We start from the raw sequence: 22,551 nt of genomic DNA on the forward strand, positions 1-22,551 counted from the left end.
CGTGGAGATCCTAAAGTAGAACTTCAAGCAGCCTGGCATGAGGTGATTCTCCTACCGCGGTTCCGTAGATCGAGAATCCAAAGGCTAGGCCTCATAGCATCTCCCTCTTCCTAGTGATATTCAGCAACTTTAAAGTTCTTTAGTTGTTCAAAGTATTGCAGGTACCTACAGCTGGTTTGATTCACAAAAGAATTATTTTTTAAAAAAATTATTTTTTTTAAAAAATATTTTTTATTTTGAAATTTTATATTATATTTAGTTATATTTGGTTGAATATTTTTTTTTAAAAAAAATGATATAAAATACCTATTATATCTCTAGTAGATATAATATCATATATTTTTATTCTTAAATTTTATATAAATATAATATTATATTAATAATATTAATATAATATTAATATATTATAATATAATATAAGATCATAATAATTTATTATATTAATATAATGCTAATATATGTTAATATTATGTTAACATAATATTAATATTTAATATAATAAATTTATTAATATAGATATGAATATAATATTATATTAATATAAATATCAATATATTAATATAAATATTATATTAATATTAATAAAAATATTATATTAATGTGAATATTAAAATAATATTATAATATAATAAATATTATAATATTTATATTGATATTAATATTATATTTATATAAATATTAAGATAATACTAATATAATATTATATTACTGTTCAATATTTCATTCTAACCATCTATTGATATTTTGAAAAATCTTGACCGTTGATCTTAAAAGGATATTTTAGAAAAAAAAAAATACTACCACTTTTCATCTCATGAAAAGTGCCAAAACTCACATCTCCCATAGATTTTTATTTTTCATAAAATATGGAAAGTGATTTTTCATGGGAAGAACTTTTTCAGCTCTCTCTCCTCTTGAAACTCCAACTAAATAAGAGACTCCCTCTCCACTTCATAGAAACCGCCTCTTCTCTCCTCCACTTCCCATCAACCAAACGAGTCTTTAACAAAGATAACTAATATGTTGATTAGTTAGCTCACGAAGGCTTGAGAGGGGACATCAAATTCAAGTACTTGTGGATGTCATTTGTTGAGAGGAGCTAAACCCCTTAACACTCCCCACACCACCAAAAAAAATAAATAAATACAAAATTAAGATAAAAAATAGTAGTTATTTTTTTAAATAAGGGATATATATATATATATGCACGCATGTGGCGTGCTGCAACTGAAAGAATAGTACCTTACAAGCCAATCGCATGGAGATACGATGGGATATTTTTTATTATCTTTCTGCTCATTTGCATGGCATTAGTTATTTTATCTATATGAGGTATTATATTTTATCATTTACTGTATCATTTTTTTATATGATTATGATAAACCTCTTAAATTAGCACAATAATTTTAGGACCATGATGAGATCATGCCAGTGAGATCTAAAATCTTGATAGCCCCAATCTAAAATATTTTCAGTCATTGGATCATCGGATCAGAGATCGATGACTCCGGTAAGACTGATACATCCTATATATGCTTGATGGAGAGGATAGTTGACCTCACAACCACTTATGTGATGACACTAATATAAGGATATAGATGCTCATTAGAGAATGAGTTTACTGAACAGACCTGCAAAAAAATATCTGATGGAGCCTTACAGCTTGTCGACAGATGGTTCTTCAGTGGGAGTGGTGCATGTGATCCTTTGACCTAAGATCATCATAATTTCTTGTGTGCATAGATCCTTACTTTGGTTTATTCTCTAGCACACCACTTTGAGATGTATATGGGATGTTCTGGGTATGGCAAAGTGTACATGAAGATTGTGAGTGATCAATAAGGAAACGGTCACTTCTTATAGGAGGAGAGAACATCTTATGTGATCTCATAGGATGGTGACTCTGAGAGTCTCTGATCAGAGCAGGGGTGAACAGTAGAAATAATTTTTACTGATTCATCAACCGAGTTATTATCATCAGATCGAGATACATATGGTTAGATATTTAGATTTGACATTTTTTCATACACATAGTCTTTTCGAGATGTTGTGTGATCGAAAGATTGAATTACATGGTAACTTACCACAGAAGAATAATTTTGATATTTTCATCAAATTTCAAACCTTTCAAGTAGTCATGACACATTGCTAAACATCAATCTTGACTTATGGACTCAACAGAATTAAAAGAGTTTAATTCTAGAATCAATTAGGAAGAGTCCTAGTTGATTGGGACTCTTGAGCTGACATAATCCAATCGGATTAGGGTTTCGTCGAGAGTTTGGATCCACTGCTGACTAGATTTGGAATTCAATGGGTCACACACAATAGAGATTTGATCTTGATTTAATTAATTTAAATTTATTATAAATTTAATGGGTTAATTAAATTACTAGCACATGAATTAACCCAAGTTTTCAATTGGGTTCAGTGCAAAGGTATTTGTACTAACCTTGTCTTGTTGCCTTGACCTAATGTGATTAGGTTTGAACCATTTAATTTATTAGATGATTTTATCTGATTTTGTGGAAGTGTTCCATGTGGAACCAACCTCCTCCATGCCAAAAATCACATGCCAAAGAATATTGGAGGTGTCATATTTATTTTGGAATTTAAGGAGAGGAGTCCTTCTCCTTTACTTATCTTAAAATTCTTACATGTTTCACTCTTTCCTTAAATTTGTGCACCATCTGACGGTGCCTTGGGATGTGGGATGTGGAAGAGGTTGTGGAGTCCTTCTCTTAGAAGGAACTCCACGCCAAAATTAATGTGGGATGCCCCATTATTTGGGCGATGACATATGGAGAGTCCATGGCGCATGGGACTCTTAATTCTTCTTATTATCCACACATTTTCTTCCCTCCACCAGCCATTTGATGGCTCTTGAGATTATGGGCACAGAAGAGAAGGAAGAGTTCTTCTCTGGTAAAGAGTTTGAATGCCACAAAATAAATGAAAGTCATTTATTTTGTGCGTTGAATGTGGAAGAGTCCACCTTGTCATGGATTCTTTAATTCTACGCATTCTCCCTTTCCACACGCCATATTTTGGTGTTTAGATTTTTTCTGGTAGAAGAGGAGTCCTTCTGTAGATGAATCTCTTCCTATTCCATGCCATATTCATTGGGTTTTCACATTGAAAATTTATTTCACCGTGTTAGGAAGTTGGGACGCCAAGAGTTGGTGCCCCTTGGTGTCATGTGTGGCTCCCCTTCATTTCTTTTTTAAGGGGTGCCCCATATGGCATAAAATTCATCCAAAAATTATTTTGGATGTAGGATTAGAGAAAAAGAGGTGGTAAAAATCTGAAGTGAAAATAGAAACGAAAAGGGAAGGAAAAATAGAAAGGAAGAGAGGAAGAAAAATAAAAAGTATGAGATACTTGTCCAGGAATTAGATTGTTCATGTGTTGAACATAAAATTTGATTAGAGTGTGGTGAGATCTTTTGAGAAAAAATTTCCAAAGAGATCCTGATGGAGGTCATGAAGGCATACAATCTATGGTGCAAGAGTTCTTGTGAAGGATGATTGGTAGCGTACTTGCGAAGAAGGCTGTAGTACCATGATGAGTTGGAAGGGGCCCTGATCAATCCTGTGTGGATCACTGTTGGAGGGCTTCTACTTTGGAGTCTTATGGAGATATCAAAATCATCAGTTCATGATCTTCATGGTGGTATATGACTTCTAGTCTTCTCCTCATATGATTGATTTTGTGGTTTGATTGGCATCGTCAAGAGGTTCCTAGGATTTTGAGTTTCGATGGTTGTGTTTAAATGTTAAACCTTATTTTTATTATTGAATACGTATTTAAAATTTTTAAAATATTCTGCTGCATCATCAAAATTCAATAGTGGTATCAGAGCCACCCTGGATTGATTCAATCAAATTTTATATTATTTTTTTGATATAGATTAGATCCAGTTCGAACTATGTCAAAATTAATTTTTCTGATCGATGTTTTAGTTGATTTTGATACATTTTTATTAATGATAAAGTGTTATCATTCCATGATCGAACCTTGGATATGAAATTTCATGGTTTATAAACTTGTGTGACTAGTTTAATTTAGATCCTATGATCTATTTTCGATGGAATTGATATCTAGTGCATGTGATGCGCGGGGGCCTTGGAATGTTGCATATGGATATACATTATCAAGGATTAAGGTTTTTGTATTTAATGCATTTACTTAAGATTTCAGGGCCGACCACTATGTTATCGGAGACTCACCATTGTGGGTCGACCATCTTGGTTGTTGTCTGAGGCATGCGTGGGGCCGAAAAATTATGATCATGAAAAGGATGCATCAGATATCAATTAGGATTTTTGTACCGATAGATTGGTTTAAATATAATTCATTATTCTAATGTGATTAAAATTAATGTTTATAGATTAAATCAAAATTATTATTCTAATTTGATTAGAAGCTAAGTTTAATTTTGGTTAATCAAATTTGTCATTTACCTAATTGGATTAGGATTTGAGTTTTGGGTGATCGAATCTAAGTTAACCTAATTGAATTAGATTTAACCTTAAAATTGATCAACCCAACTTAAATGAATGAAAATTGATTAACTTAAAAGTTAAAATTTGGATCAAGTGTTGAACCTGAATTGAAAATCTTAGATGGGACATATGCCCATAATTTTGAACATCTTAATTGACATGTGTTTGAATGAAATTATAATTGAAATAACATGAGTTGATTGTTATAATATTTTATAATTGTTATAAAATGCTATGATGATTTGTTATAAACTATGAAACATCTATGTGATGGATATGCATTCATGGTAGTCTTCTTGATGATGAAGACTAGACTACCAGGCTTCTGGAGAGCATAGGCATATTAAGTTTGACTATGAGATGGTTCAATCTATGATGCACCAAGGATTAGACCCTTTGATCATCCTGTGGCTCGGATAATTTTTTAAAATCCACAACTATTTGTCTTCCTTAATATGCTCTTACATGCTGGTAGTTAGAAATTTGAATTTTCATAGCATATGATACATGATTAAATGTTTAGGATGTGCTTGGGACCTAAGTCCCTCGGTTAAATTATATTAAGTCATAATGGCGAAGTATTAAAAACACTACCCATGCCTTCCTTCATGCTAAGTTAGTATTATGTCAAGAACCATAGTAGACTTGTTGTGCTATCCACAAAGCTTGCTGTGGGGACTAGCTTAATACTGTCTTAGTGCATAATGAAGCTAATGATATTTAGCTCATACTAAGTCAATAGAGTATATCAAAAACTGTAGTGAGTTTGTTGTGCTATCCACAAGACTTGCTATAGTGATTGGTATGATGTTGACCTAGTGATGGTTATGGCATATTTGGTAATGTTGCCTTGTTGTGCTATCTACAAGGATAGTATTATCCAGATATGACCATATAAAATTGAAGGGTACGACTTAACTAAAATACTATAGTTTATTATGCTATCCACAAGGCTATAAGTATTTTAGAGGCAAAAGTTATGTTGAGAATTACATGAGATGCAATTAGTAAAGAGTTACTTACCTTTAAACTCATAGAAGCTTGTTGTGCTATCCACAAGATTTTTTATGAAGAATTAGGATCTTAACCCTACTAAAAAATTTTTTGATCAGGTTCCTCGATTTCATACTTGAGGGTTATGAGTTTTGTTAACATAGTGGGAGACACAATTAAATAAAATCCTCATCTAACTTGTGCATGTCATCATGAGTAGTCCTTTTTATATTCTTATATATACATTTACATCTTTATATTCACTGCTTAAGATATCTTTAAAATTGACTGAACTTCAAGAAATGGTTGAGGAATAGAAGGTGAAGAATGTCTTCACTATAGGTATCTAATATCGTTACAGCATTGATGAGTAATAAATTATAAGAATTATCTTACAAGCGTGAAACAATTACAGGATGCAAAAGTTGCATCTGTTAATAGTTTGTATGTAATACAAACTAATAATCATTGAGAGTTTCAATTTCAGAATTTTTAGATATGTGATACCTAATATAGGTTCTACTTATGCAAAGTATTTGCTGAACCTATAAAGCTGAAGTGAGGTAACTACTTACTTTTGGCACTAATGGATAGTCCATTGATGCTAAGGATGTAGAAACCTATTTATTTAGAGACTAATAGACCATTGATATGAGTCTAAATTTATCATAAATATTATTTCAAATCTTTTGCTATTGTAGCATAATTTTGAAATTAATGTTAAGAATAAAAGTTACTCTGCATCTGGTAGACATTATGGCTATGGTTTTATTATAATGATCTTATGTTTCAGTCACTCGATGATGATGTTCTTCATATTTATAAGAACAAGAAATAAATATGTGATGATCACATATCTCAGGGCAAGCAAGGTATTAGATCTTAAACATATGGATGTTTGAAGACTAATAATATCTCGATCCAGAGATTACACTTCATATGTGATATGATGTATTTTCTAAAATGCTTCACAAATATTATCGTCTCTTTTTAAAAAATATCTTAAAAATTGCTATATAAATTAGACACTATCAAAATCTGTTACAGCACTCCATATGAGATATGAAAAAGACAAAAAGACAGGTTGTCCAACTTATATGAAAAGAGTTGATGTACATAAGTTTGTGCTAGAACAGATTTTTATTAGTTTATAAGTTATCCTAAAAAAATAGTATGAGATACTATTTCTACCATCCTACTTGACAAAAGATGTTTTGTCAGTAGGTATGCCACCTTTTAAGAAAAAAAAAATTTAAAAGGGGACAGTGGGAGGATAATTGAAGTTGAGAAGTTCAAGACCTATAAACTATCCTATCTTAACCTGTGAAGTATCCACAAGTTAATCCTCAACCAGATATGCCCAGTGATGAGGCACGACCATGATACATACCTCTTCATCGAAAGATCAATCCGAGTGAGTAATGTATCACTCAAAATATGGATTTGTCATTATGAATGGCAGTACACCATACATCATTGTGAATGATATTTTACTTGATCCATTCAGAGAATGTTATGAGCAGAGACTCTAACAGTTGGCCTGAAATCTTGATATTTGAAATCGACTCCCTATACATCAACCAAGTTTGGACTATGGTTGAAGCATCTATTAGTATAACCCAACAGGTTGCTGTTAGGGATGCCTATTCGAATTTTTGCTATTGCCACATACCATCTAGAAAAGTTGTCTCTAGTAGGAGGGCAAATACTTTTATGTATTCAGGTAGTTTACGAGGAGTACGTACTTCAATTTTTGATGGGACAGTTAAAATATTTGACTTTATCAAATATAAATAAACCATATGTGTGTGCAAAAAAATAAGTGAGATTTTTACTAACTTTTTGGTTATGTATGTGGGAGACATACAGCATATTGGGAAGGTAATCCCGATAAAGCATTCGGTCAATGGCTTGCTTATCACAGAAGTTTTCATGGAATAGACTTGGGTTAAGCATCCAATATACTTTGCAGCTATAGGAATAGGTGTAAGTGGATGCAGGGCTTGTCCCAGTCTAAGTACATAGAATTTAATGTTGAAAGCGTTTAACATGAATGGATGTAAAGGTGTTTACTTATCCATACATTTAATGTACTAAGCTTGTGTGAATTATGCATTGTGCATAATCATTGATTGCGGGCTGATCCATGATAGGATCTTATGAAAATTATGAGAAGCATTCTCAAAGTACTTGAAAAGTACTAGAGGAGTAGTGAATTGAAAGAGTTCTAAGCAGCAAATTGTGTTTGACTCGGTTAATTGCTATTAGTAAAGATTGCTAAGAAAAATTGCTTGATGAAGGGTTCATCATTAAGTTGGGTGTCGTCTCATCAAGTACCTACGTACATCCTAGACACTTTCACCTCATTCATGATATGATAATAAAATGAGTTAATATTAAAAATAGTATAATATGATCAGTTCACTAAGGCTTACACAGCAGTAGTGTAATCATCATCTTGATTGCATGGGCATCAGGTACAGGGGCGATTGGCTTTAGTGCAAGTAAAAAATTGAAAGAATAGTGTCCTACAAGCTAATCGCATGAAAATATGATGGAATATTTTTTTATTATCTTCCTGCTTATTTGCATGACATTAGTTATTTTATCTATATGAGGTATTATATTTTATCACTTGCTGTATCATTTTTTTATATGATTATGATAAACTCCATAGATTAGGATAATGATTTTAGGACCATGATGAGATCATGTCAGTGAGATTTAAAATTTTGATAGTCCTAATCTAAAATATTCTCAGTCGTTGGATCATCGAGTCAGAGATCGATGACTCCAGTAAGACTGGTATATCCTATGTATGCTCGATGGAGAGGATGATTGATCTCATAACCACTTGTGTGGTGACACTAATACAAGGATGTAGATACTTATTAGAGAATGAGTTCACTGAATAGACCCATAAAAGAACATCTGATGGAGCTTTACAGCTTGTCGATAGATAGTTCTTCAGTGGGAGTGGTGCATGTGATCTTTTGACCTGAGATCATCATGGTACCTTATATGCATGGATCCTTACTTTAGTTTATTCTCTAGCACACCACTTTGAGATGTGTGTGGGATATTTTGGGTATGGCAAAATGTGCATGAAGGTTGTGAGTGGTTAACAAGAAATCGGTCACTCTTTGTAGGAGAAGAGAACATCCTATGTGATCTCATAGGATAATGACTCTGAGAGTCTCTGGTCAGAGCAAAAATGAACAGTAAAAATAATTTCTATTGATTCATCAATCGAGTCATCATCATCAGATCGAGATACATATAGTTAGGTATTTGGGTTTGATATTTTTTCATACCCATAGCCTTTTCGAGATGTTGTGTGATCGAAGGATTGAATTGCACGGTAAGTCACCACGGAAGGATAATTTTAATATTTTTATTAAATTTTAAATCTTTCGGATAGTCATGATACATTACTAGACATCAATCTTAACTTGTGGATTCAACAGAATTAAAAAAGTTTAATTCTAGAATCAATTAGGAAGAGTCCTAGTTGATTGGGACTCTTGAGCTGATCTAATCCAATCAGATTAGAGTTTCATCGAGAGTTTGGGTCCACTGCTGGCTAGATTTAGAACCCAATGGGTCACACATAATAGAGATTTGATCTTAGTCCAATCAATTTAAATTTATTGTAAATTTAATAGGTTAATTAAATTGCTAGCACATGAATTAACCAAAGTTTTCAATTGGATTCAGTGCAAAGGTGTTTGTGCTAACCTTGTCTTATTGCCTTGACCTAATGTGATTAGGTTTGAACCATTTAATTTATTAGATAGTTTTATCTGATTTTGTGAAAGTGTTTCACGTGGAACCAACCTCCTCCATGCCAAAAATCACATGCCAAAGAATATTGGAGGCGTCACATTTATTTTGGAATTTAAGGAGAGGAGTCCTTCTCCTTTACTTATCTTAAAATTCTTACATGTTCCACTCGTTCCTTAAATTTGTGTGCCATCTGATGGTGCCTTGGGATGTGGGACGTGGAAGAGGTTGTGGAGTCCTTCTCTTGGAAGGAACTCCATGCCAAAATTAATGTGGGACACCCCATTATTTGGGCAATGACATATGGAGAGTCCATGGCGCATGGGACTCTTAATTCTTCTTATTATCCATGCGTTTTCTTCCCTCCACTGGCCATTTGATGGCTCTTGGGATTATAGGTGCAGAAGAGAAGGAAGAGTCCTTCTCTGGCAAGGAGTTTGAATACCAGAAAATAAATGAAAGTCATTTATTTTGTGCGTTGAATGTGGAAGAGTCCACCTTGTCATGGACTCTTTAATTCCATGCATTCTCCCTTTCCACATGCCATATTTTGGTGTTCAGATTTTTTCTAACAGAGGAGGAGTCCTTCTGTAGATGAATCTCTTCCTATTCCATACCATATTCATTGGGTTTTCACATTGAAAATTTATTTCACCGTGTTAGGAAGTTGGGATGCCAAGAGTTGGCGCCCCTTGGTGCCATGTGTGGCGCCCCTTCATTCCTTTTTTAAGGGGCACCTCATATGGCATAAAATTCATCCAAAAATTATTTTGAACGTGCAATTAGATGAGGAAGAGGTGGTAAAAATTTGAAGTGAAAATAGAAAGAAAAAGGGAAGAAAAAATAGAAAGAAAGAGAGGAAGAAAAATAAAAAGTATGAGATACTTGTCCAGGAATCAGATTGTTCATGTGTTGAATATAAAATCTGATTAGAATGTGGTGAGATCTTTTGAGAAAGGATTCCTAATGAGGTCTTAGTAGAGATCATGAAGGCATATAGCTATGGTGCAACAAGTTCTTGCGAAGGACAATCAGCAGCGCACTTGCGAAGAAGGCTGCAGCACCATGACAAGTTGAGAAGGATCCTGATCAATCCTGTATGGATTATCGTTGGAGAGCTTCTGCTTTGAAGTCTCAGGAAAATATCAAAATCATCAGTTCGTGATCTTCATGGTGGTATATGACTTCTGATCTTCTCCTCATATGATTGATTTTGTGGTTTGATTGTAATCGTCAAGGGATTCCTAGGATTTTTGAATTCCGATGGTTGTGTTTAAATATTAAACTTTGTTTTCATTATTCAATATATGTTTAAAATTTTTGAAATCTATATTCTGCTGAGTCACCGGAACCCAACAGCAATAAGGATAAATTTCACAAGCATTGTTCAATTTTTTTTTTTTCTTTCACTAAGAGAAGGTAGTCAAATTTAATCAATTGATCAGCATTTTTGTATTTGCATTCTGAATATATATATATATATATATATATATATATATATATATATATATATATATATATATATATATATATATATATATATAGTAATAGATGCCACCTGAATAGTAAGATGTGGCATTGAGTATTTCTGAGGGGTCAGCATTTGTCTGAATTAAATGAATGGAAGTGTTAGGAAATCTTATATGAGGTTTAAGTACATGTAGAATTCATATATATATATATATATATATATATATATATATAAGTAATAGATGCCACCTGAATAGTAATATGTGGCATTGAGTATTTACGAGGAGTCAGCATTTGTCTGAACTAAATGAATGGAAGTGTTAGGAAATCTTAATATGAGGTTTAAGTACATGTAGAATTCATTTAATAAATTTAAGTTTGATAGTAGAAAACATGAATTTAGTTGGAAAACGTTTTCTAATAATCAAAGGGTGAAGTATGTAACAGGTTTCATCAACCAATAACTAGTTCCAAGTATTTCAAATTTTCTTTAAAAGTGAGGAGAGAAAGATTATTATTTTTTATATAATCAGTAGTGTTGAAGCTATACTTTGATTTAAGAAAAGTTGAGTGTGAACTTTTATGACCTTTAAATATAGGAAATTCCTAAATAAGGGTGTGTGGCAACTCAAATGGTGAATTACATTAGAGGCTTTAATTCTTTGGCATTTTTCTTCACTATTCCTCAGGATCTCAAGGAAATTTTAACGCCGATGCTCATGGAAATCTTAATTCTTGTGTAATATGAGACATTTGGCTCAAAACAAAGGAAAAGTTGCTTGGTATATGTTCAAGATATTGTCAAAACGCTCTAAGGAAATGTTGAAGAAAGAATAAGTAGCAGGTGGTAACTTTAGAGAGTTATCTACGGAACAAGACATAATTTTTTTAGTGTCTGGTTGTCATTTCTCAGACTTCAGAGATGAACGGAGAGGTGGCTTCTCTCAGATTCTCCCCCTCTCCGAATCTAAACTAATATTCTCAAAAATAATAGAACGATTAATAATTTTTGCTTAAGCGAAGATCGATATTAACTAATTTTGTTTGATTTTATATATTAAAAAAAAAAGGGAAGTGCGTTGGCCACCGAACAAGCAAATGGAAAAAGGCAGAGGTCAATTTAGTGACATCTCCAAGAAGACACCACAGCTCACCAAAATCCAGATCCGAGGGTTCTTCTATCTCCGTCGGCCATGGCGATGGTCGGAGGCGGAGGCTGCGCCGCCCCCGGCGCGGCGGCGGGGCCCGGGGAGGTGGAGGCCGGGTTCGCGAAGCTCCAGGGGGAGGACTTCGAGTACTACATGCAGACCTACTCGATCATGCTGGGCCGCAACAGCAAGAAGTCGGCGGTGGACGTTGACTTATCGAGCCTTGGCGGCGGCATGAACATCTCTCGCCACCATGCCCGCATATTCTACGATTTCCAGCGCCGCCGCTTCGCCCTCGACGTCATCGGCAAGAATGGCTGCCTCGTCGAGGGCGTCCTCCACCTCCCCGGCAACCCCCCTGTCAAGCTCGACTCCCAGGACCTCCTCCAGATTGGCGACAAGCGCTTCTACTTCCTCCTTCCCACCCGCTCCATCTTCGCCTCCGCCGCCGCCGCCCGCCACGCGCCCCCGCCGCCCCTCCTCCCTCCTCCCGGTGCCGGTGCCGTGCCACCACCCTTCTCCCGAAAGGGCCGCCCCCGCCCGTCTGAATTCCGCGACGGCTCGTACGACGACGACGACGACGATCAGGAAGAGGAGGAGGAGGATGGGGTGGATGATGGCGTGGGACATGTCGGCATCGCGGGGAAGAAGATTAGAAGGAGGGGTTCTTCTGGAGATATGGAGGGCTTTGCAGGATATGGATCCGGAGCTGCGCTTCCTGGGAAGGCGGGACATTCTTCGGGACAATTGGGTAAGATTGGAACTGCAGTCATTCAGTTTTCCTCATCCTTTGCTGGATTTTATTGAAAATTTTTTGCTTCTGTTGTTGCTCTTGTTACATGGTAAGGAGTAATTATATGTGTTGGAATTTGCTTAAAATCTTAGGTGAGGAATGATTTTTCTTTTCTTTTTGACAGGATTGAATGGTAGAAAATACTTAACTATGTTTTTAATTGGTGTGGGTAACATATTTTGTGCCTCTAGATTGGTATTGGGAACAGATTAAGAAACGTTTGCTGTTGTTGAAAGAAGAAAGGTGCATCTATAAGATTAGGGATTTGTGATTGGGCATTCTTGGTTGAATGGGTGATATTGAATTCCAGAAAAGTGAAGAAGCTATCATCAATGCAAAATGCATCGATGTCTGTCTTGCTCAATTCAAATTGGGAGTGAGGCTAGGATTTTAATAATGGTGAATTATTTAATCTGTCTAAAAATATTTAGACCGAGTCTAGGGCTGAATCCTCAGAACAAAGGTTGTGTTGGTCATTTATCGCAGCTCAATTTTTTAAGGGCCTTGATTACAATTCAGGTACCTGTTTCTGCGTTATTATGTATGGTTTTGGTGTATCTTAATGAGACAGACCTTCAGGAAAGTCTTGGATGTTTGAAATGCACTTTTTTAATCAAGTTATCAAGTCCTAGCAGTGTTGTAGCATGAATAAGGTGGGGAACCATTCATCTGTATATTTAGTCTTTAATGTTATCAAAAAGAAATTTGTTTAGTTTGTCCAAAGCAGTAATCTAGCATGGTTTTTTCCTCATTTTTCAAAGTAAATATTTTAGAATCTAACTATGTATGCAGGAGGTCACCTCACCAATTTTGAAAACTATGGTTTAATGATATTATCTACCATTTAAGTTGTTTATGTCAAGTATTCTCCTGGAGCTGATTTAAGCATCCCAAAATTGAATCAGGATCTCTAATTTACAACTATATGCTACTTGGGTTTGCTTAAACTAAGCAATGCTATTCTCTTTTGGAGCTTGTGAGACAAAATCATTGTTTAAATACTTATGATTGCAATCTTATTTATTTCTGGGGGATATTAGGGGTTTTAGGTGGTTGTTTGATTTATATGCTTATAATGTTAGCTCGTTTACCATTTGAGAATTTAATATGTGAATTAGTTGCTGTGTCCTGTAGTTTAACTATGCTTTTATGTATCATAATATGTCATTGGATTTGAAACTATTCTTCGTGATATTTATCTTTAAAACCTGTGTATCATCTTCACAACAGTCCCTTTGCTTGTCACATTTCTAGCACCTATTTGATTTGTTTCTTAGAGTGAATTAAGGTTGCATGCATGTTTCCTTTAGCAGTTTGGTCAATGTTTTACACTTTAGAATACGTTTATAGGTCTTTGCGATTGAATCTTTGATTATGGAGGTCTTTGAATGTTCCACTTTAGTCTTGAAGATTTCACCCTTTTTGAATAATATGACGAGCAATATTAATTGGTTGAGGGTTATTAGTGGATTTTCATGAGTCTGCCAACGAAAATGTTATTTAGGAAGTGGAGATAATTCTTCATTTATTCCTCCTTTTTAAAGTTTATTTGATTCTTACTGTTATTGCTAATATCGTTATTGCATTTGTGTTGATAATGCGTGGTATATTTGCTTGGTGGGAAGTAGTCTTGATATTTTTAAAACAGTTTTTTAGTTTATGATTCGTCAAATCACAGTCTAATATAGCAACCACTAAAAGCCTCAAAATAAAAAAGGAAAATCTTGCTTTTCTTGCCTAATGCACTATGTAAGATATATGGATGCATAATTACGGATGAATGATGTGGAAGTAGGGATGATAATGGAGCGGGTAACATCCATTTCAACTGTTTAGACATCTAAGTATATCAGGACATGGGAGCAAGCTGTAGCATCCTTCTATTTTCTTTATCCATTTTTGTATCTTCCAAATAGAAGCACTTGCAGATACGCACATATGCATGAATATCCAAATATGTGTATGTGGCAACAGTGGCATACTTCTTCAACTCATATTGCTCATAAATCCAAAGTGGATTTTGCAAATGATAGCATTATGTCTTTAAATTTCTTTGCTCACAAGGACATTGTTAACTTGGTTGATTTCATCCTTGACCATTAACAGTGAAAATTTTTTCATCTGAGATGCATTAATGTACAATAATTATAATCAACAAAGATGGCCATTTCATTAAGTGGAATTATGTTCTCATGAAGTTTACATATACTCATTGTAATGAATAATTATAATATATGTATTATTCACTAAATTAATTTTGTAGCCAAATTTGTTTCAAACTAAAATTTATATCTCTTATATCTGATTTGTATCCATATCTTTTCAATTACAATCAAATACCGATTCAAAGTTTAACATCCAATGAAAATCTGTTTTCATATTCCTATCCACCAAATGTAAGCCAGTAGGGATATAGAATTACTATTATCCTATCTGCATCCTATCTGTTTTAAAGTCTACATCTCAGTTTTTCTAAAGGTTGAGATGTTGCAAACTTTTAGATATCCGAAAACTTGTCACTTTTACCACATGTCAAGTTTTCTAGAAGTTCAGATGTCGCTAACTTTGGATACTGGGATGCTTGGCACCTATACCACATGGCAGGTTTCTAGAAGTTGAGATGTCACAAATGTTTGGGTACTTGAATGCGCAGCACATATAACACATATCATGTTTTCTAGAAGTTGAGGTATTGCAAATTTTTGGGCACCTGGACATTTGGCACCTATGCCATGAGGCTACATGAATATGGAAACATGCACCAAAACATGTACATTCATATACAAAAACCAGGGGACCCACTAGGAATCAGAAACATCCACCTCTCTCTCTCACACACACAATTTGATTGTCCCCGATTTCTTCCTCTTTATTATCATCCTTTTTGCTCTGCTGTTTTTAGGAAGAGTTCCTACTATTCTTATTAGGAAACCTTGATGAAATGGGAAGTGATGAGAACATATACAAATAAAACAAGAAGGAAAATAATGATATAAGATTAGGAAAGGAAGTGTACTTAGAAAGTGTAGTTGAAGAGAAGATTGTTAGAGTCCACAACAATGAAATTAGGTCTCTTATATATCTGAAGTCTCAAATAATTTGTTCGAATTTTTATTTCTTTAAACTTATTTATCTCGTTAATGGGGGTAGTTTGTACCTTAGATCTACCCTCAACAAGGTTTGTTGAACTTGTACTGGAGGTTGTACTAGCCAGCAACCAGTTTGGCACAGCACGGGTCTATATCGTGCTGTTCCGAGGCTCATTGAAATAAAGAGACTAAGAGAGGGGGGAGGAGGAGAGAGGAAAAGAGAGAGAGTCAGAGAAGGTGGGAGAGAGATGGGGGGAGAGAGAGAGAAGGCTCGAGGGGGAGGAAGGAAGGAAGGGACGAAGGAAGGGGGAGGGCCGAGGGAAACCCTAACCCTGATGGAGCGAGCGAGAGGGAGGGAGGGAGTGAGAGGGCAAGCATTGAATGGGGCATGCTCTGAGCACTTTGGTTTGGGGGGGGGAGGGGGGGTCAGTTTAATTGAGGTTAGAGCCAGTTCGGCCTAGTTACCAAGCTGATAGGGTGAACCATCTTGGTTCCCCATCTATTCGGGTCGGTACACCCAGTTCAAGGCATATAGCCAATGATAGCCCTAAAAACTCTGCATAGAAACATCCTTACTTTGTACTCATGATTTTAGGGCAATACATCGAAACAGTAGCAAAGGTTGTTCTTTTTCATGTTCCATGTGATCAGAGTGAAATCTTACATGGTGTTGTCCAAAGGAGGGCAAAAAAGGTGTTAACTTTTAACATGAAGGTGCTAGCTCACCAAGTTGTTAAAATCTTTGGTATTTGTGCCAAATGACTTGAGATCAAATCTTGCCTTCACCGAAGTTTGGGAAGTTCACAATATTTGGGAGAAGCCTGCCACATATTCTATAGCCTATTGCCTATTGGCCCTTTCTATTGGCCAAAAAAATGTTAAAGCACCACATGATGAGTCATTTTCTCCTCATTCTCCTTTGTATATAGTTACTTTAGTAGGAAGTCAAAGTACAATCTTTTGTTATTCAGGGAGTTGTATAACATTGTTTGGTTTTAATAAAGGAATTGGATTTTGAAGATGGTTAGTGTGCATCTGGACTTATTTTGATCCAAAAATTAAATCATAATTTACTTGTACAATATATTTATGGTAAGTTGTGGCAATTATTTGACTCAAAGAGGAGGGCATTGGTATCATCAACTACCTAAGTGGGGTCCTTCAATTTTAGATTACCAAGGAAAGGATATTGAATGATTTGTTTTGAGGCAAAATAGAATGCCCCTATCTTAGATTTTTCGTAGTTGATGATGAAGAGCAAAGAAGTTAGGATGAAATATCTTCTTTTTGATGTTCTATGAATAAAAGGAAATTCAGGGAGAGAGGAAAAAGGAGAAATAGAGGGCCAAAGGCCTGAGATTCTTACTCTGTTTTAGGTAGTGATCTTGTGAGTGTAAGAAAGGGGAAGCGGATTACAATAACTAACTCATTTCCTAACCACTTTATTTACAATGTTTCTTTTAACCAAACAAGATATGGTTCAAGTGTTCTTTCTTTTCTTACTTATTTCCTTTTTTCTTTTCTTGCCATTAAATTTCTTTTTCATTCTTTACTTGCAAGCACATTGAGCCCTGCCAATTGAAGAATCCGACCAGACAAAGTATCTTCAGCTACCAAAGCAGTTTCCTACTTATCCGTTGCTTTATTTAGAACCAAGGCGAGATGTCCTCTTTTATTTATTTTCCCTTCTCTTGTAGGAAGAATTTTAGAAACATCCATTCTCTAACCACAACTTCTATGGTAAGTTATGACTACATCAGTGCTTAAAGGATGTCTTCTTATAAAAAAAAAGGAGGATGTCTTGAGCATAATTTTATATTGTGTACATAATATCTCTGTGTGTGTGTGTGCGCGCGCGCGCGCACGTGCGTGCATATTTGTGTTTGCATACTCTTTTTCTTCACATGCTTACATACATGTAACATATGTGCATACAGATGTCCTTGATTGTTTAGGTTACCTATTATATATGATCCATAAGCCTTAGAATCCAGCCACAAGGCAGGCTTCCAAGGGTTTCTTTTCTTTTTTTTTAAACAAAAATATTTTTATGTTGTATACAAGGAAATACGATGGAGCATGTCTCTTGGGAATCTAATCAAGAGTTAAATTCCACTTGGAAACTGGGTCTACTTGGTTTGTATTGTTTGAGGATGGGAATGGTCGATGTCTCTAAGAAATCCCAGCTTTTGTAAATCACCCAGTGGCTTTGTGTCTTACTCGTCCATGTGTTAGTTTTGTTAAAGAAATACTCTCTTCTTTTATTGAGCAAATTATGCAGATTTACTATTTAATAAATACCAAGAAGAAGTGAGCTGAGTCTTGCTCTAGTGGTCGCACCACTTTGCTTAGCAACCGGAGGATCTGGGTTTGTTTATTGGGTGGCATCCCCAAGAATTTCTACTTGGATAATTAGAGTGCGCATGTGGGTTGCCCTTCCTTTCTTGGGCTTAAGAAAAAAAGAAAAGAAGAAGAAAGAAGTATAAAAATTTAAATAGAAAGTATTTTTATCAGATTGCTCCAAATAATCATGGTAGATGGAAGCATAGCCATCCATCAAATGCTCCTACCTCTTAAATAAATCACATGCACTGCATGTGCACAATACTGGTATGTTATAGAATTCACAGTTTGAGATTTATATTTAGCTTCTGTCATATCTTGACTTGGAAATCTATGTTAGATTGGATTTTGCTTTTTGCGATTCTAAAACAACATAACTGGGTTTGCATCACCTTATTTTATCACTTGTTTGGCATAGCCAATCTTTTTCAGCAGGTTAGTTTGCATTCTAATAATCAAGTAGGTGATCCCTGCAATTTAAGTCTCAGGTTCAAAGTATTTATAGCTCACTGTTTTCTTCAAATCTGAAAAATTGACCATAAATCCCTCAAAACAGAAGAAAATTCAGCTCTGATCCCACCCTGAGCAGTTGTTAAAGCAATAGAAATTTGATTCTTTGCTCAAATGTGCTTTATTCTTTGCCTTTAGCCTTTATCAGTTGCTTCTCTTTATCACATCAATAATTTGTTCCAACTGGATCTTTCAAGATGTATCATTTCTATTCTGAATTCTAGCATTGGATAGAATAGGTTTTACTGAATAACTTTATAAATGAAATTATGTGACCACATCATTGAACCTTTAGTGTTTTCATTTATTATATTCACCATTAGGTTCCCTCTCTGAAGCTAACATATTGGTACATTGCCATGCCAGTTTTGAAAACTCAAATTTTGCAGCTTAATTTCCACTGGGCCTTTCATGTTGTAATTAGATGCTTGTGCTTGTGATCACATTTATCAGATTGACAAGATGCTTGTTATCAACGTAAGAAACATCTTACCATGTGTTTCTGAAGTTGTTGCTGTCTGCAGTAATTAGGTCTCAATGTTTGGTCACCTTGTAGCATTCTTCTCTAAAAAGGAAGCTTATGCTTGGGACACTGCACTCGCTTGATAAGTAGCACTCAGAATGGTGTAGTAGGAATGCAGCTATAACTTTGTTAAATCATTTGGAAACTTTAAAGTTTAGACAGATATTTTCTCTCTTAAGTAAATTGATGTTTTTTTCAGTAAACATTTTGCTGCATTTTTTATGCACTAACATATCTTCAAAAAAGGTGTTGTCTGCTAATAGTTTGTAATTTTATCTTCTATATTTGCTCCAACCTATCAAACAAAGAGTGATAAGCTATCTATGTAACCTTAACCAACAAGTTTTATCTTATCTGTTTGGGGCTGGGCCTGTGGGGCAAGTCATTATCATAAATTGAATATGCTTTACGACTGTCTCTACCTAACATCGCCCCTTTGGAATGGGCATCTAAATATTGGTCCGGATAGAGAGGTGCTTAACATGAAACATGGAAGGCTAGTTCACAGGTAGAGAGGCATATGTTGTTGTGCATTTTAAGCTTATGCGACCAAGAAACAACTTCTTAAATTTCCAACAGTTTTGAATGTAGAGTGCCAGATGATGTTTTGTAACAAAACTACATCTCCCTCTAAACCAAGGCCATGCACAATTCCTACTTGATAAGATAACTAGATTTGCATGATTGCTTGCATATGAATGAACTGGAAGCACTGTTCTTATCTATAGATCTTTCCAAACATCATTCTGGTATATAATATGAGATTAGAATTTATGGCTAGGAGTTTTCTTAGGGTGACATGATTTTACTTCCCTCTTTTGCAGAGAAAAAGTCGGATACAAGATCAAGGGCTGACAGGGAAGCAGATAATCATCAACTCTTGCAATTAGAAGAGAAAGATGTTGTTTCATCTGTAGCCACAGTACTGTCTGATCTTTGTGGCCCTGGAGAGTGGATGCCTATGGCAAAACTTCATGCAGAGGTTAGTTTGGAGCAATGCCTTATTATATGTCTCATGTCTGTCACTCCTTTAAAATAAGAGTATTGAAATAATACTATTGATGGCTGCTATGTTCTACCACAAGTTCAAAGCAGACTAGGCTTATCTAATTTGTTACCGTATCTTCCATCAAATAAGGCATATTGTGCAATGCTGGCTGCAAATACATGGAAGCATAGAAAAGAGCTGTGTAATCCATGCATTTTTTATGCATTTCATATTCTGAAGCAGTTTGCTATCCAATTTCTTCCATATAATTGGTTGTTCAGTTTTTACTACAGTTGTCAAGGCTAGAATATATATGTTTCCAGCAAGTTGTGTATTCAAACCCCAAATCCAAATCTTACTAGTAATTTCAACTAGAATTCGAAAAAGACCAACTCTGCATTGCATTTTCAAATTTTATTTTTAGCTTATGCCGGATATAGCAGTTGACAGGACCTTTTTTTTTTCTGTTGGTTAGCAAATTCTGATTTGGTTCGCATTTACCATTGGTTAAATCTTTTATGGCAATTCAATTGTTGCCTTTGAGCTATTGAGGTCTTCTTATATGTATATCACAGAGTGGTTGATACATCTAACATAGTCCTTGTGATGGAAACATTTGTTCAAATGGACACAATTGCATATTGAATAATATTTATCTTCATGACACTCTCAGTAGGCTCATATCATGTACTTGATGTATGTATATTTCAAACATGGGTTTCTGTGATTTCAATATTTTCAACTGTTTTGTCAATTTTATTTTGGCAAGTACTGGGTGTCTCTGATCCCTGTGCAAGTAAAAAGATGGGTCAGTATAAATTAAGTGGCTGGGTGGATGGTGTGACCTCAGAATTGGATGGGTGTTGCAATTGTGGTGCTGTTATCCATTGTGAGGGAAAGGGATTAAGGTTGATGGATTTGTGATGTGGCACAGAAAATTAAAAAGGTGAATTATTGTAAGCCATGCATTCTTTGGCTTGCCGGGGCTTTGCTTCCTTGATTGGAGGTGATCTTGTGTTCATAGCAGCTTCCTCAGTGCAGGTGATCATGTGTTTTGAGTTGGCAACATACATCATATGTAGATGGGATATGTGTGTTGGCATCATAATAATAGAGTTTTGCAGACTTATTGTTGTTCATCCGGCATACTGAATTAGGCTTGATTTTAGTGAAATCCGCTAGTATATGAAAGAATGAAAAAGTGCTTTCATTGTTGTGGAATAAGAAGCCTTCGTAACTTTTTGGGGAATGTAGGGAATATTATTGTGGAATAAGAAGCCTTCATTGCATGTATTTAATTTATTTGGAGCTATTAGAGTGGGATCCACTTTTTGGAGAATCTGAGTTAAAGCAATAACAAGAATATTTTTAGTGGAATATCTTTCACAATACTTGGAGAGAGAGAGTTTTCTAATAGATGGAGGGATAAATAATTCGACTGATTCACACACAAATCGTGAGTGTTTGGGATCCATATTATGCAAGGAGATATTGCTTTTTCTAATTTGAATTGAAGGATGATATCGAATCAGTCTAATATTATGTGCATCAATTTCTATGATGAGGCTGGCATTGCTACATTTTTCCCTTATTTTTCTAACGACATTATAGCTTAGTTTTAAGTGACTTTGTTTTCTTTTCTAGCTGCTTGATGCGAGAATTTTTTTGTATGATGCATCAATTATCCATCCATGGCAAGACAGTTTTCTTATACTTCCTTGCCAATTTCTGCTGCCACGTATGGGTATTCCAGGGCCTACAGCAAATAGAACATTTACTTTGTTATTACTTTTATCGCTTCAGTATGTATTCTCTCGGTTCTCAGTATATTATAGCTGATGGTTTTCCTGTGACTTGATCCAGCTCGTTGAACAGTATGGCAACATATGGCACCACAGTAGGGTTAGAAGATATCTGTCGTCTGAGGACTGGCCACCAAATGAAACCAAAGGCAGGCCATGGTTTGGCCTGCTGACGCTGCTTCGGAAATACCCGGAGCATTTTGTGATCAACACGAGGTCGAAAGGGAGAGTGACCTCGGAGTTTGTCTCATTAGTTTCCTTGCTCTCGTAAGCATCACGTGATTGTATGAATCATCAAAACAGCAACAGCAACTTGTTTCAGTACTCTATGATCTGTATTGTACCTTTTATTTATAAATATAGAACATCTGATGGATCCACCATGTTGGTTCATAGTCTCTGGATAGTTTATTCTCTCTCTCTCTCTCTCAAAAAAAAAAAAAAAAAAAAAAGGATGCACGCAGAAGCATGCTCAGGCCTTTATCAGAAGAAAAGGAGATTTTGAGAAATGTCTCGCTTTAGTTTTCCTTGCATGCTAAAGCAACTTATTTATTTACTTTACAGGAATGATTTGGTTTTGAAATTCTCTTTCATTTTGGTGCAG

At 35.2% G+C, this 22,551-nt stretch overlaps 1 protein-coding gene across 1 annotated transcript; it reads left to right on the forward strand.

Moving 5' to 3' along the window:
• The first annotated feature begins 11,840 nt into the window (after positions 1 to 11,840).
• LOC105033193 (FHA domain-containing protein FHA2) lies at positions 11,841 to 22,340 on the forward strand. Its single transcript, XM_019846563.3, has 3 exons — positions 11,841 to 12,650; positions 19,982 to 20,139; positions 22,009 to 22,340. The coding sequence occupies exons 1-3, from the start codon at positions 11,945 to 11,947 to the stop codon at positions 22,216 to 22,218; spliced, it is 1,074 nt and encodes a 357-aa protein (XP_019702122.1). The 5' UTR covers positions 11,841 to 11,944; the 3' UTR covers positions 22,219 to 22,340.
• The last annotated feature ends 211 nt before the right edge of the window (positions 22,341 to 22,551 follow it).

Source organism: Elaeis guineensis, chromosome 7 (assembly GCF_000442705.2).
Source record: "Elaeis guineensis isolate ETL-2024a chromosome 7, EG11, whole genome shotgun sequence".
Lineage (NCBI taxonomy): Eukaryota > Viridiplantae > Streptophyta > Magnoliopsida > Arecales > Arecaceae > Elaeis > Elaeis guineensis.

Excerpts from the sequence above, each read along its gene's own strand:
- LOC105033193 (XM_019846563.3), top strand. The coding sequence starts at position 11,945 with ATGGCGATGGTCGGAGGCGGAGGCTGCGCCGCCCCCGGCGCGGCGGCG. Across the intron at positions 12,651-19,981 it reads ACATTCTTCGGGACAATTGG|AGAAAAAGTCGGATACAAGA; the intron begins GTAAGATTGGAA and ends CCTCTTTTGCAG. Across the intron at positions 20,140-22,008 it reads TGGCAAAACTTCATGCAGAG|CTCGTTGAACAGTATGGCAA; the intron begins GTTAGTTTGGAG and ends GACTTGATCCAG.